Source organism: Myotis yumanensis, unplaced genomic scaffold, assembly GCF_028538775.1.
Source record: "Myotis yumanensis isolate MYYU_CA2020_CCGP unplaced genomic scaffold, mMyoYum1.0.hap1 SCAF_19, whole genome shotgun sequence".
In the NCBI taxonomy this organism is placed as follows: domain Eukaryota; kingdom Metazoa; phylum Chordata; class Mammalia; order Chiroptera; family Vespertilionidae; genus Myotis; species Myotis yumanensis.
The window spans coordinates 10,789,790-10,805,828 of record NW_027223770.1 but is presented as its reverse complement, the minus strand read 5'-3'; the positions used below and the strand labels follow the sequence as shown (position 1 = coordinate 10,805,828).

Below are 16,039 nucleotides of genomic sequence, written 5' to 3'. Positions count from 1 at the left end.
GATGTGTGACTGCCAGCTTGGGCCCGATCCCCCAGGGAGTGGGCCTAAGCCAGCAGGTAGACATCCTCTGAGGGATCCCAGACTGCAAGAGGGCATAGGTCGGGCTGAGGAACCCCTCCCAGTGCACAAATTTTTGTGCACCGGGCCTCTAGTAAATTCATAATTGTTTACCCCTTTCGGCCTCATGCACTCCTCCTTCAGCGACCCTAACATTGGGGTTGTTGATGAATTTTGTATGCAAAGTCCACACAGTGAGCGCTGGCTACATGGAAACTATCGCCCCAGTGTCAACCTCTAATATTGCCTAATACAGATAGACCCTAATTTACAGGACAGCTTCTCAAATACCAGAGTTCACCTGGCATTAATTCACCAGCTTTGTTCTGGGGCTCAGAAACCCATCGGAACCTATCTAAGGGTATGTCCAGCAGGTCAGCCACCTGTTTTCTAGAAAGACACACCTGTTTTATAAATAATATTGATAATACGAGCTACCCTTTGTTCAGCATTTCAGACGTGCTGAAAGCTCTACACACATAATTTCCTTTCATCCTCACACCAATAGGAGATAGTATCGTCATCATCGTCTTCTATAGGTGAGAGAATGGGCTCAGAGAGGTGAAGGATCTTGCCCACAGATAGGCAGTGGCAGAACTGAGGTTCTTGACTGGCCTACCATGTAGTCCAGAGCCAGACCTTTTAACCACGTGCTATTCTTGTTCATGCCTTATATAGCTCTGCCTCCAGTTTCCTGCCTTTCAGGTCAGTTCATTAGCTGTTAATACCTTATTTAGAACATGAATGTAAATTACTGTGGTGGGGGAACTAAAGAGGGGAAGTGGAATTGATTATTAAAAATGGTAGATTTCATTTCCACATGTTTTCCCTGCCTCCCATTGCCCAAAATAATTAAGAGTTTATCCTAAATGCTTTCTTTATTCATTCAGCATGTGTTTATTTGATCTCTTCCTTCTGCCCAGCCCCTAATATCTGAAGGATATTGGGAAGTCTAAGCCAACAGCTGCCCACTGGGAGCTGACCTTGGAAGCCAAGACAGAGTGGGCCAAGACATGGTCCCAGCTGTTCTCAACCAGGGAGCTTTCAAAATTGTAGCTCCCAGGGCCAGCCCTGGAAACTATGGTTCTATAAATCTGGAGAGTTATCCAGGTGCCTATATACCTTTTAAAAGTCGCCCTGGCAGGCTTGGCTCAGTGGATAGAGCGCCGGTCTGAGGACTGAAGGGTCCCGGGTTTGATTCCAGCCAAGGGCACATGCCTGGGTTGCGGCTCAATCCCCAGGAGGGGACGGGCAGGAGGCAGCCTGTCAATGATTCTCTCTTATAACTCATGTTTCTCTCTCTCTCTCCTTCCCCCTTCCTCTCTGAAATAAAGAAATATATTTTTAAAAGTTAAAAAAAAAAGTCACCCTGCTGATTTTAATACACAGTCAGGTTTGAAAACCCCTGGGAATTGCATGAAAAGATAACGCGTGTTTGCCAATATGAAGTCCACCTGAAGACGTGCATTCCCCATGACCCAGCAGTTCTATTTGCGGGTGTATGCCCTGGAGACACCCTCATACTGGTACATGTGCCTAAGGAGGACTGTACAGAATGTTTATGGCAGCATTCTTTGTATGAGGGAAAACCAGAGATAACCTAAATGTCCTTGAACATTGAATAGGTAAATAAATTGTTGGATTCACACAATGGGATGCTCTAAGCAGGGGTGGGGAATGTCGGCCGAGGGCTGTATAAGGCCCAATAAATCATTTGGTCTGGCCCTTTCAGGGCATTAAAAGTGAGTTAATTAAATGTTAGACCAAATATAGTAGGCTAATTTTTAAGTTAATAATTTTGTATGGTCCTCGAATGATGCTATAAATATCTAAATGGTCCTGGGCAGAAAAGGTTCCCCACCCCTGCTCTACAGCAGTGAGAATGATGGCGAGCTAATTGTATCAATATGAAGATAACAATGTTGCCCTGACCAGTTTGGCTCAGTGGCTAGAGCGTCAGCCTGGGGACTGAAGAGTCCCAGGTTCGATTCTAGTCAAGGGCATGTACCTTGGTTGCAGACTCCTCCCTGGCCCAGGCCCTGATAGGGGCTCATGCAGGAGGCAACCAATCGATGCATTTCTCTCACATCAATGTTTCCCTCTGTCTTTCCCTCACTCTTCTACTCTCCCTAAAAATTAATGGAAAAATATCCTTGGGTAAGGATTTTTTTTTTTTTTTTAAAAAGGTTGATTTTATGTTTTAGGAATTTCACCTCAAGGAAAACCTTTTTATAGTTATGGACATATGTTGTAGAAACATAAAAACAACAATTCTATGGTTGTTTTGATATTTCTACAACATATATCCAAGCACCAAATTCAGGATGATGTATAGAAGGGGAGAGGAAAGAGAACGGATGCAGGCTGGGTCTGCAGGGAGGTAAACCTGGACTAGTAATGTTCTTTTCCTAAGTGGAATGGTGGCGTATGAGTGTTTATTATATTCTTCTCAATATATTTTAGTATTTCTATAACACTCATTAAAAAAGAAAGCTCATGAAGAAAGAGTGGTGGCAAGAGATCCAGAATTGAGACCCAACCAGCGTCCACAAGACAGAGCTAGTCAATGTAATTTCACAAATAGGTAACACTGTTCAACAGCACATTGCTGCCTCCCATCACAACATGGACATGGTCTGTGCCATGTTTTTCCCCGTTGGCTATTGCAACATTTTCCCAGGAAAATCCTGGGTCAGTCTGGCCCACCATTTGGGAAGCTCAGTTCTGGTCTCTCATGTCCATTCCAGAATGGACAGTGTGTTCTAGAGCAGCCTGAGTGGAATCCAGGCCCCTGTACATCGGAGGACTTTTCTCTGTATAATAATGAACGTATCATTTTAAGAATTCAAATACTTCAGAGCCACATCGCAGGGGGAAAAAGGGTTTGCAGTGCCCTGCCCGATGGGAAGAACATACTAACGACTGTCCCAGCAGCTCTCTCCCGACTCACTTGGTGGCTCAGACAAGCCATGAACCTTTCAGGGACCATGGGTTTAGTCCCTGAATGAGGAGCTAACTGCCTGGCTTCCTGCTCCCTGTCACCTTCTGGCTGTGGGCAGCGACAATTCTGATCCTCAAGCCTGCAAACCACATGTCCCTGAAGTAAAAGGGGCAGGAAGGCTCTGGGGACTTAGCTGGGTCATGTCCGATGGGTAGATAGAGATAATGAGGGAGAAGAGAGTGCAGAATCTGGAAGGTGGAGAGAGCTGACATGAGAGAAGCCTGTCTGAAGGGCAGGGGAAACAGGGGTGAAAGGGAGGGGGGATGGAGAATGAGGTCAGCCCCAGAAGCCCTCAGGCTTGCACTCTGCACCTGACTCACCACATGTAGACAAGGATCCCCGTTATAATGAGGTTCTTCAGAATCCTGATGCACAGGCTCTGAATATGAACGACTTTGGCAACTTGCACAGACTGGCATATCTGGGGGAATTGGCACCGGGCGGGCATGGAGAGAGACCTCAGAACACGGTGGGGGAAGAAGTGCCTCTCAGCCAAGCCTGGCTCTTCCTCACAGTGTCTGGGCTCACTGAGCAAAGGTTACTCTAAATTGACCTGAAAGTGAACCGTTTTCCAGCTGGTTAACCCCCGCCTACCCTGGAAGCAGCTGTGGACGCCGGGCTGTGTGCCTTCTGTGCCTCATGGGGATGCTGGGCCCGCAGCCTCTGCTTCTTGCACATAAAATCCCCAGAGAAGAATCAGACTATGTCAATCCCTGGTCCACGCGCCTTGGCAAACAGCCAAGGGCAGCAAGAGATGCATTGAGAAGAAAGTGGTGGAGAGCCTGCACCCCCAAAGCAAGTTAAATACTGATTGTATCAATGACTCATTGCTGCTGTAGCAAATTACCACGAACCTAGTGGGTTAAAACAAGACACATGTATTCCCCTACAGCTCTAGGAGTCTTGTTGCTCAATCAAGGTGACAGCAGGGCTGATTCCTTCTGGAGGCTCCATGAGAAAACCTGTTCCTCACCTCTTCCAGCTTCCAGAGGCTGCGGGCACTCCTGCAAGTCCAGCCCTTTCTCCCATTGTCACATCTCCTTTCTCTAACGCTGACCTTCCTGTCTCTCTCTTTTAAGAAGTCTTGTGATTACACTGGGGCCACTCAGATAACCAAGGATAACCTCCCCATCTCAAGACCTTGAATTTCAGCACATCTGCTAAGTTCCTTTTACCATATAAAGGACCACATCCATGTTCCTGATCTTCAGGGGGAAGCATTCAGTCTAACCACCGAGGCTCAGTTTATTCTCATGAGCACTATGCTTCTTTGCCCCTCCACTCTCCTTCCTCACGTTGCCAGGCACATACTTGCAAAAGAGTCTTTTCTCACCTAAGACACATTTCACACACGTTAAGATAAATTTGCAGATGTTATCATTTTATATCTCAAACCACAACAGGCTGGATTACTGCATGTTTCCGCTAGCAAAGTGAAAGTGCCTGCACCACCTTTGAAGAGGACTTGACAAACAGGAGTGTGGGTGTGTGGGCTTGGCTGAGACAGTAAAGGTCTGGGCCCCATGTTGGGGCACACAGGGCTGGAGGGGTGGGGCTGCTATTTTGAAGAGGAGGAGAAATACAATAACAGGATGCAGCCATTTGAAGAGTGTCAAGTAGAAGGGCCACAGGGCAGAACTCTAACCAAAGGGGGGAAATTACAGGGAGATGGATTTGGGCTCAGAGTGAAGAAGAAATGTCTAACAATTAGAACAGCCTCAGAACACAGCAAGCTTTCCTTAGGCTCGCTAGTTGGTGTCGCTGATGACCATGACAATTTTCACTTATCTCATCATCTTCCTCTCTCCCATCTCCTCACCATCTACATTTCAGCGTCATCTCCCATCTTGAAAATGAATCCTCCCTTGACCCCATATTCTTCTACCACCACTTGATGCCTCTCTTCTCCTTTGTATCCAAGTCCCTTGGAAGAATGAGTCACCCCATCCATTTCCCCGTTTCCATCCATTCCTCCACCCACTCCAGTCTGGTGCCCGCCCCCACCACTCCTCCAAAGCCTCCCTTGCCAAGTAAACAACTTCATCTTCACTGAGTCCGATAGATGCACCACAGACCTGTTCTTTTTGAGACTCTCAGCAGCATTTGACACCAATGATCACGCACTAGCTCCTTCCCCTTCTCCCCTCAGCTTCCTGGAATCCACATTCTCCTGATTTTCTTTGTATCTCTGTGACCACCCTGCTGAGATCCTACCAGGACATCTGTGCTCCCAATGGTTAGCATTCCTATCCTCGGAAATCTGTCCTAAGCCTTCTTGCCTTCTCATGTACATTTTCTCTTGCTGGTCAGTTGCAGCTACTTCCAATGTTCTGGTTACCCCATATAGAAATCTGTATCTTTAGCTTCAGATTCATATATCTAACTACCCACTGAGCCTCTACATTTGTGTGTCCCACAGACACATCAAACCTTCAGTTCTGAACTCATCTTCCACCCCCAAAAGGGCTTTTTTCTCCCATATTCCCCACCCCAATAAATTCTTCCACCACCCATTAGTTGCTCAAGCCTGAAACATAGCACACTCCTTAACTTACCCTTTCCCTCACTCCCCCTCATACGTTCTATTGTTTTATTTTCCTAATGTTATTCAAATCCATCTACATCTCTACCACTGGCACTTCCTTAGGCCAGGTCACCATCAACTCTCACCTGGATTATCCTGTAGTCTCCTAAATGATCTCTCCCCCTACGTTTGTATTCCTATCTCCTCCATGCCCAACCTCCCTCCACCTGTATACACCTGCCCATGCCCATGGATGCTATAGTCTTCTCTCAAGAGAATAAATCTGGGAAGAGGTTCAGGGCCATTTGCGAAGAGAATTCTGCAGTCCCGCATCCCCAGGGTGTGGTGGGATGGGAGAGTGCAGCTCTGAATGGGCACATTCTGGCCCTGTGGCAGGCAGACCTCTAAGATGACCCTCAGTGTCTCCTATATCCTGGTGTATGAACCCTGCCTAACTCCCTGAGCTTTGAGTATGATGGATATGCTTCCATGTTTAGGTTCTATTACACAGCTGACCTTAAGATAGGAAGAACACCTGGGTAGGCTAGACTCTATCCCATGAGCCCTTTAAAAGCAGAGTGTTTTCTTTGGCTGGTATCAGAAGAGAAATCAGAGACTTGAAGCATGAGAACAATCTATTGTGTCATCACTGGCTTGAAGCTGGAAAAGGCCACATTCACAAAGAATGAAGGTGACCTCCAGGATCTTAAGAGTGACCCCTGGCTGACAGCCAGCGAGGAAACAGAGCTCTCAGTCCTGTAACTGTAAGGAATTGGAATTTTACCAACAAGAATGAGCTTAGAAGTAAAAAGCTCCCCGAGAGTCCCAAAGTGAGAACTAGACCCAGCTCACAGTTAGATTTCAACCTTGTGAGTCTCTGAGCAGAGAACCCAGTCATTGCCCAAACCACTAACCTACAGAACTGTGGGCTGCTACGTGGATGGTGTTTTATGCCACTGAGTTTGGAGTAATTCCTTAAGCAGCAATAGGAAACTGGCTTCTTACTTCATGGGGAAGCTTGCAGCCAGCAGAGTGCCACAGCGGGATTTCTAAAGCATGGGGTTCAGGAACGTGGCCCCCATTGGTTAGGTCAAGGCTAGTACTGTCCCCATAAATTCCTAAAGATGAATTCTGCTCACGCCCACCTCATGATGTTATTCCCTGCGTACTCAAGTGTTGCATAGTTCTTATATTTGAAAAGCTTTGGACTTGGGTCTCATGCCTATCTCCTAGCTGCAAGAGAGGCAGAGAAATTAAGCTGTGACATATAATCAAGAAGTGGAGTCCATAACATGGGAATCCCCCCATAATTGTACTATTCAAATCATAATTATCCATTGAGACTTTGTAATGGATGTTTGTTTTTTTACTGTCTCTCCCCACTCTGCCCCTACCTACCACTTTCTTTTCCCATTTCTTCTGGCAACAGAATTATTTTTTCCTAAGGAAAAGCCATTGGCAGTGGATAGGTCCGGCTCATTCAGCTCTGTTACCCTCTCTCTACTTCCTGCCACAAGAGTGAGCACATGACCCAGGGTTGGCCAATGATTGGTTTAGGGATGAATATGTAACTCAAGTTCAACCAATCAGAGTCTTTCCTGAGACTTTCTTGGCAGAGCTATCAAGAAACCCTATTTGTTCCTCTGGTTGCTATAAGGGGAGGATGTGAGGTGTGCCACCTTCCTACATAGATAGCCTATTCAAGAAGAAAACAAAATACCCAGTAGATCCAAGATGTGGAGAGAGAACCAGCCCTGATAACACAGTTTGAACTTTTATGACCATCCATGTCAGAGGACAGTTCCATCTCTTCCACTGCCCAGTTACTTGACAGTAAATCCCCCTGTGTGGCTTGCTGGATAACTTGAGGTAGGTTTCTGTCAGACATCCAAACAATATGATTAGCACAGACCTACTCAGCATCCTGTCCACATACTGCTGCAACCCTGGGAGCTGGAGCCACATGACCCTGCCTGCAGCTGCAGGCCATGCCTTTGACACCAGACTTGAACTTGGTTGTGAGGGACTATGAGAAGCTGCTCAGCCTCTTGTCTTTTTTTTTTTTTTTTTCAAATTGATTTCAGAGAGAAAGGGAGAGGGAGAGATAGAAACATCAATGATGAGAGAGAATCATTGATCGGCTGCCTCCCTTTGGGGATGGAGCCTGCAACCCAGGCATGTGCCCTGACCGGCAATCTAATTGTGACCTCCTAGTTCATAGGTTAATGCTCAACCACTGAGCTATGCCAGCCAGACTCAGCCTCTAGTCTTATTTCCAGTATTGCTAGCCCCTGTCTTGGACCCCCGTTTCAATAACTAATGTATTGTCTTACTTTGTTATCCTGGCCCTTTGCCTTTTTGGCCCTAGTATGTACAACCACTGAACCCAGAACCCTATGGCCAGAACTCACCACCTGCTGCTGCATATCCCAAATTTTACCTGAGCCTTTCTGGACTTCCATCAGTGGTCCACACCAGTCCTATTTGATGCATACAACATCCCTCAACGCCGGGGCACCATGAGTCTACCCATTTCACAGATGGCCAACTTGCAGCCTCAGAATACAATTGAAGGCAGCATTGCCCACACTGTGTTCTATGGGACACCATTCAGAGAGATGTAAGTCTTCTGTTAACACAGAGGGGAAAAGCAAAGCTGGCAGCATTTTTTCCTTCAATTTCATATTTTAAAATATAAACAATAGGGAAGCATTTCGCGTGGGGTTATATTCCAAAGTGGGGACTTAAGGTAAAAATTGTGTCTCATTAAAATTGCCTTTGCTAGGCCCTTGCATTGTGCACAATGCATAGCCGCAGGCTTTCCTCCTGTTGCCCTGGAACAAGTTGCTGTTTTTCCAGTTTTGCGGGAAGTGAAAGGAAGGCAAATGTTAAGAAGTTGGCTTATTTCAGGGGGCATGTTGAGTGGAAAAGTTGTATTTAGATCCACAGGTAGGACAGCAACATGCTCACTCTGTGAGAAGCACGTGGAAGCAGAGACTGACTGAGGGAACCCCAACTCAAGTATCCATCTCCCCCTTACTCCAGGCACCAGTCACCGAATCATTGCCCTGTTTTAATTGTGCCCTCTCTCCATGCTCTGGTGGCATGTGTGTAACTGAAATTAAGGGAATTAAATGCATGTAAAATGAGAGTCCACCATATGGAAGAAAAATAGTTATCATTGTAAGGTGTGCTCATAATAATCTTTCTCATATGTACAATGATCTGTTTTTAAGAAACTGCATGCTGGACCCAAGCATACTAGAAAGTTACATTATCTGTTACATGGAATGATCTGAAATATGATCTTTGTAGGAATTTACTATGTTTTTTATCATCAGTCCTTTGATATCTTGTCTAAGTAATCTCTTATTTTAGAATTCTAGCATATGGGTTTATTATTCAATGTTTGTTGCATAGTAAACACACGAATTAAATAATGATGATCCTAATAGTTACGATTAATAAGAAGAATTCACACTTAGTAAGCGCTTCCCTTATGCCAGGTATTTTTCTAGCAGCTCTGCATTTATTAACTCACTTAATCCTCACAAGAGCCATCATCCCCATTTTACAGAAAAGGAAACGCAAAGAGGTAAAGGATTTTTGAATCCACCTTTTCAGACCTCAAACCCCAAGTGTGGGCATGGTTACTCTGATAGTCAGAGGAGAGGGTGTACTGCATTATGAAGGTACCCATTAGATTAAAAAAGATTCTTTTGAAAAAGAGCTGACATTTGGGGAGCTCCTACCCTATGCCAGGCATTGAGAAGGGCTTGCATGCCTTTTCTATTTAATTACCACAACCACTCTGTGAACAGAGGCAGAATCTGAGGCTTAGAGAGGTTGAGTGACTCTAACCCTTAGGTGATAAACAACACTGTCTCCCTGTACAGACAGTAAGTTGTCATCATCATCACAAAGAGCAAGCGGACATTACCCATTAGGAAAATGTGAACCAAAACCACAAAGAGATACCACTTTACATCCCATTAGGATGCCTGCAATCCAAAAAGACAGATAATAACAAGTGTAAGGTGAGGATGTGGAGAAATTGGGACAAATATTGATGGTGGGCATGTGAAATGGTGCAGCTGCTGTGAAAAATGGTTGTTTCCGCAGAAGGTTGAAAGAGTTACCAAGTGATCCACCAATTTCACTCATAATTACATACCCAAGAAAACTGTTCATGCAAACATAAGTTCTTGCAAAAATCTGTACACAAATGTTCATAACAGCATGATTTTTAAAAAATATGTTTTTATTTATTTTAGAGAGAGAGGAAGGGAGAGGGATAGAGAGATAGAAACATCGATGAGAAACATCATCAATTGGCTGCCTCCTGCCCACCCCCTAGTGGGGATCGAGCCCACAACCCAGGCATGTGCCCTGACTGTGAATCAAACCAGTGACCTCTTGGTTCATGGGTTGACCCTCAACCACTGAACACAACAGCATGATCCATAATCCATAATAGCCCCAAATTGATAAACAACCCAAATGTCCACCACAAAGTGGTCCATCTATACAGTGGAATATTATGCAGCCATAAAAAAGAATGAAGTACTGATACATGCTCCAATGTGAACGAACCTTGAAAACATGATGCTCAGTGAGAGAAGCCAGACACAAAAGACCATATACTGTGTGATTCCATTTATATGAAATGTTCAGAATAGGCAAATCCATAGAGACAGAGAACAGATCAGTGGGTGCCTGAAGCTTCGGGGGAATGGGAATGTAACTAAGGTAAGTGGGATTTACTCTTGAGGTGATGTAAATATTCTAAAATTGTGGTGATGATTGCACAACTCTGTGAATATGGTAAAAACTATGAAATTATATACTTTAAATTGGGGAATTGTATAGTGTACAAATTATATCTCAACTAGTGGCCCGGTACACAAAATTCATGCATAGGGGTTTGGGGGTGTCCCTCAGTCTGGCCTGCACTCTCTCCAATCTGGGACCCCTCGGGGGATGTCCAACTGCTGGGATCGGTCCTAAACTGGCAGTCGAGACATCCCTCTCGCAATCTGGGACTGCTGGCTCCTAACCGCTCACCTGTCTGCCTGCCTGATTGCTCCTAACCACTCTGCCTGCCAGCCTGCTCGCCCCCAACTGCCACCCCTGCCAGCCTGCTCACCACCTACTGCCCCCCTCCTCCACCAGCGAGATCACTCCCAATTGCCCTTCCCTCCTGGCCTGATCGCCCCTAACCACCTCTGCCTCGGCCCTGCCACCATGGCTTTGTCTGGAAGGAGGTCCGGAATGTCTCCCAGAAGGTCTCCTGGTCTAATTAGCATATTAACTTTTTATTAATATAGATGAGCTGTAACCGAAAAAAAAGAGCATGGGGAGCCTTCCTAACCATGGAGAAGATCTAAAGTGGTATTTACAAGTCTGATCCTATTCCTGCCCCTAAGCAGTGATGACTCAGACAGCTACCAGCAGCATCACTACTTGCACCCCGATTCATGGCCTTCTCCCTGGAAATCAAGGGTGTTGCCCTGTGTTTTCCCACCTTTCCCAGGCATGCCCCACCCATTTCACCCCAGCAGGCCTGGTATAGAACCAGAGTGTCACACTTGCCTCACAAGCTTCTTTCTGTAGCAAACTGGCACAGCTTCCTCCTGTCTGCTGCTTGCTGGCCGCCCCCCACCCTCACCCCCGCAACACACACACACACACACACACACACACACACACACACACACTTCTCCACCAGCTTGCTGTGAGACACACATCTCAGGTTTTAAAACCACATGGAATTCAGGATGTGCACCAGAAGCTGCGGGCAACCACTGCAGAGATCTGGGGTCATCTCCACACCCCACTTACCTAACATAGGAAAAAACAATCATGTGGAAGAACCACTTAATGATGCCATATCTCGTGTTCTGGATCTGGATGACTTTGTTGGTCTCATACAGGAACATATCATCGCAGCAGGCTGGCATGGTGAGAGGCTCACTCTTGTCTTGGAGCTGGCTCCAGAACAGCCACAGCAGGCCCACCAGTAAGAGAAAATGAAACGCCCTGAATTTAAACTGGAGCCTTTAAGTTTGAGCTCCTCCAATGATAACACAATGGGGGCGGACCCTGGCTGCTGCCCAGATGTGGCTGGGAAATAAACAAGGGAAGACAAGTCCTATAGGCCTGCCTCCCAGCTGACCCCACCCCCGCTGGCCTCCCTCACATGCTCGCACAATGATGGTGTTCAAAGGAAGAGCATTTTTTTTTAGAATTCTGCCCTTCCCCCTGTTCCCTTCCTTCACTTTTTTTGACTCATTTCATTTGGGGGGAAGGGGCAGCCCTTCAAATGTCAGGAGACCCGGTGCTTTCATTGTGCCTTAGTAAAGGACCTAGATCTTTCCATGGCCTCAAGAGCCACTCAGAGACTGACTGATTCATTTTCTGCAGCCCTTTACTCAGTCCCAGATGTGTATGAACACTGGGTGAACCAAGGTCTCTGCCTCCCCTCCACCCTCACCCCACACACACTTCCTCACAACACTCCTGTCTGTAGATAGTGGGGAATCAGATTTGCTGGGTAGTGGGGAGGGAAGGGTGGACTTTATTTCTATGCTGAATATTTCCTGCATGACCCTCTGTCTGGATCCTCTCTCTATCCTGCTCTGTGTCCTGGGAGGTTCGTCCAGGACTTAGGCCCAGCAGCCTATGACTCTCAGGAACAAACTAGCCATCCAACAAAGCTAGGATTTGACCCCTCAATGAGGGCGAACACATGCCAGAGGAGCCGTGTCCCAAGCAAAGGGACAGAGTTTTTATAGGATTCTGGTGGAGTTTAGCTTAAATCTCAATGAAAGCAAATTTTGGCAGGTTCAAAGCAAAGCAGGTTTTGTATATAAAATGGTCAACTTCAGATCTGGGTTTTAAAGTGGACCCAGGGTCCTGTTTCCTCAGAAGCAATAAAGCTAAGATTTCAAATGCTCCAAGTCTTAAGCTCTGGGCTGAGTGCACACTAAGGCCACTTTTATGAAGTTTTCTCTTCTGTATGCAGGCACTGTTAGGGTCGCCGAAGGAGGAATGCATGAGGCCAAAAGGGGTAAAGGTCATCTGGAAACCCAGATGGGCCAGCACCCAAAGACTGGGAGTCAGAGTTTTTTAAAGGACTCTAGGCGGGCTTTTTCTGGGAGGAGAATTCTCTGTGCAGGTCAGGATTCTGGGAAACTCCAGAGGGGAGAGATAATGGTCTTAGCAGGTGGAATGTGGTCTAAGCAAGCGGCATGTCCATTGTGAAGTGGGCTAAAGGTCAATTCCCAGGGGAGGGGGTACCGATTCAATTATTTGATCACACCTAACAGGCACTACTTTAAAAAAATTACTGATAGATATTTAAATATCTCTATATCCAGACCAAGCTTTTCTGAGATCCTCACCTGTGCAGAATCACCAGACCTAAATACTCAGACACATCAAATCACATCTTGGCAATGAAATACCTTCCCCCAAAGCAATCATGCAGGGAAGGACTGATGAGAGGGCCTTGGAGGAGCAGATGAGGACTGCTTAGCCACGAGAGCAGGGAGGTCAGGGTGGGTTGTTTTTTTGTGTTTTTTTAAAATATATTTTTCTATTGATTTCAGAGAGAAAGGGAGAGGGAGAGGGAGAGATAGAAACATCAATGATGAGAGAATCATTGACTGCTTGCCTCCTACACACCCCCTCCTGGGGATCGAGCCCGCAACCCGGGCATGTGCCCTTGACTGGAATCAAACCTGGGACCCTTCAGTTCACAGGCTGACGCTCTATCCACTGAGCCAAACCAGCTAGGGCTCAGGGTGGTTTTTAATGGGGGACATAGAGTCAAGGAAAGATTGAGGGGGGTAGTTAAGGTGGAAACATTTGAGCCATTCAAAGATGTTCAAAGAGCCCTAGCCAGTTTGCTCAGTGGTTAGGTGTCGGCCTGTGGAATGAAGGGTTACAGGTTTGATTCTGATCAAGGCGCATGTGGGAGGCAACCTATCGATGTGTCTCTTTCACATTGATGTTTGTCTCTGTTTCTTCCCCTTCCTTCCACACTCTCTAAAAATCAATAAAAAAAAAAAAATATATCCTCGGGTGAGGCTTAACAAAACAACAACAACAAACCCCACAAAGATGTTCAAAGAGGAACATCAAGATTGGTGGTCTCTGTTTTTTTGTGAAGTAGGAAGTGAGGTCATGAATGGAATGGGGGAAATGTGAGGACTTGGGTGAAGGTTGTGTGTGTGTGTGTGTGTGTGTGTGATTCTTGTTACAGACGTGCTCTTGAATGCTTCCTGTATTGACTGCCTTCCCTGTCCCACCTCCCAACTCCCCTTCCCGGCCCTCAATCTCCCAATTGAACTACTCACCAACATTCTTGTCTCAGGGTGTGCTTTGAGGAAACCCAGTATATTTCAGCCCCCTGTGCTGTGGTTATGAATCTGGACTTTGTCCCAAGAGCAAGAGGCAGGTTTATAAGCAGAGGCACAGCATGATCTCATTTTCACTTTAGTAAAATCACTCCAGTTGCACCTTGGAAAATGTATAGAAAGGGCAAGAGTGGAGGCGGGAGGTCTGCCCAGGGAGAGGGTATAGTGGCATGGAGCAAGGCTGAGGGCAGATCCCTGAAGGACGCCAACACCAAGGAGACTACGCACAGGCATCCGGGAAGAAGAGGAAACCAGGACAAAAGCCAATGATTCACAAATAACCAGAGGCCAAGGCGATATTAAGAGCGATTATAAAGCTGTGTAATTAAAGGCCGCTAGTGAGCGGACTATAAATGAGCGGAACAGGATAGAGTCGAGCATTAAACACAAAGACAAGTGGGAACTTAGCATGTGATAAAGACATTTAAAATCAGGGGAGAAAGGAATTGCTCAAAATAGGTTCTCATAGCAATTGGCTAGCCATTTAGAGGAGGTCAGTGGATGGAGGGGGTGTGGTATCCTGAGTTTTCATGTTTAAAAAGATGTGTAACGCCAAAGTCAGATTGGCTCAGTGGATAGAGCATTGGCCCACGGACTGAAGGGTTCTGGGTTTGATTCCGGCCAAGGGCACGTACCTCAGTTTCAGGCTCGATCCCCAACCCCAATCGGGGTGAGTGTGGGAGGCAACCAATCGATGTGTCTTGCTTATATTGATGTTTCTTTTTCTCTCTGTCTCTCCCCCTCCCTTAAAAAAAAAAAAAGATGTGTAACTGAAATGAGATAGAATCATCAAATGTGAGCAGAATCAGTTACACAAAAAGGGAAGTTCAAGTCATCTTTCTGTTCGTGTGGCACCCATTTTGCATTTTAGTGAAAAATGGGAACAAAGATAACTGGATGCTCTTTTCAATAACTGACAACACCATACTCTCACCTGGCTGGCGTTTGGTTCTTTCTCCCACGAAAACTCCTGTTGGTGTCAGTACCAGTTTGGATTTGCAGCGATGATACAACGATGCCAGACTGACTCTCCTTCAGGAGGACAGTGTTTCCGCCAAGATTCACTGTGGTTTCTTTCTTTCTTGGGAACTGGAGCTACTTTAAAAAGCCTGTCAAAATGGGGTCTCTTCCTCTATCTTTCTCCATGGCACTTTCTCAGGAATGTGTCTTGCTCACCCTCTCTTCCTTCCTTCTCATCACCTAACTCAGAATCCTTACAATAAATGCGTCAGCTGCTTCGGAATGTCACAGGGTTAGGAGAATGCCCAGTGCCCTGCTATCCAAAACCGTTTTTCTTTGAGTTACACCAAACCAGTGCTGTCTAATGGGATGACCACTAACCACATGTGGCTATTTAAATTATTTAAGGTTAGCCCAGCCGGTGTGGCTCAGTGGTTGAGTGTCGACCTATGAACCAGGAAGTTACAATTAGATTCCCAGTCAGGGCCCATGCCTGGGTTGCGGGCTTGATCCCCAGTGTGGGGCATGCAGGAGGCAGCCGATCAATGATTCTCTCCATCATTGATGTTTCTATCTCTTTCTTCCTCTCCCTTCCTCTCTGAAATCAATAAAAATATATTTAAAACAATAAAAATAAATAATTTATTAAAAGTTAAATGAAATTTAAAATTCAGTTCTGCAGTCACATCCTATTTCAAAAGCTCAATATCCAGGTGTGACTGATGGCTCCCATAATAGACAGTGAAATTGGAGAACATTCCCACCAGTGTAGACAATTCTACAGACTGCGCTGCTGATAAGATACGTGGGATAGAGGGAAAGGTGAGTGTAGTTGCAGGTAAGGGAGAAAGGATAGGACGGGCCCAGTCAGATGGCATCTATTTTCTGTGCGAAATAGGAAGCAGAGGTGCCTGAAGACAGAGAAAGGAAAGGCAGAGGGAGGTTTGATGAGCGTGAAGAAGATTCAAAACAGTTGCTATGGTGATCAGGAGACGAGAGTCAACAAGGAAAACAGGAATTCCAGGGTGGTGTTGAGACTGAAAGGCCAGGGAGGTGTTGTTGCAGCAGTCTAGGTGA

The 16,039-nt window shown here is 46.0% G+C and overlaps 2 protein-coding genes across 5 annotated transcripts in view; one reads left to right on the top strand and one right to left on the bottom strand.

The window, feature by feature from the left end:
- Nucleotides 1–11,596, bottom strand: part of LOC138997936 (P2X purinoceptor 7-like) — a 41,020-nt gene extending 29,424 nt beyond the window's left edge. The window contains exon 1 of one of the 2 annotated variants that reach the window (XM_070399906.1): nucleotides 11,424–11,596. In XM_070399906.1, the coding sequence (XP_070256007.1) occupies nucleotides 11,424–11,542 (119 nt within the window). In that variant the 5' untranslated portion in view covers nucleotides 11,543–11,596. The remainder of the gene's footprint in view (nucleotides 1–11,423) is intronic. The other variant, XM_070399907.1, reaches the window with a different exon arrangement.
- The window catches only part of IFT81 (intraflagellar transport 81), a 192,661-nt gene that overhangs the window by 100,560 nt on the left and 76,062 nt on the right, over nucleotides 1–16,039 (top strand). The gene's annotated exons all lie outside the window — the stretch shown is intronic.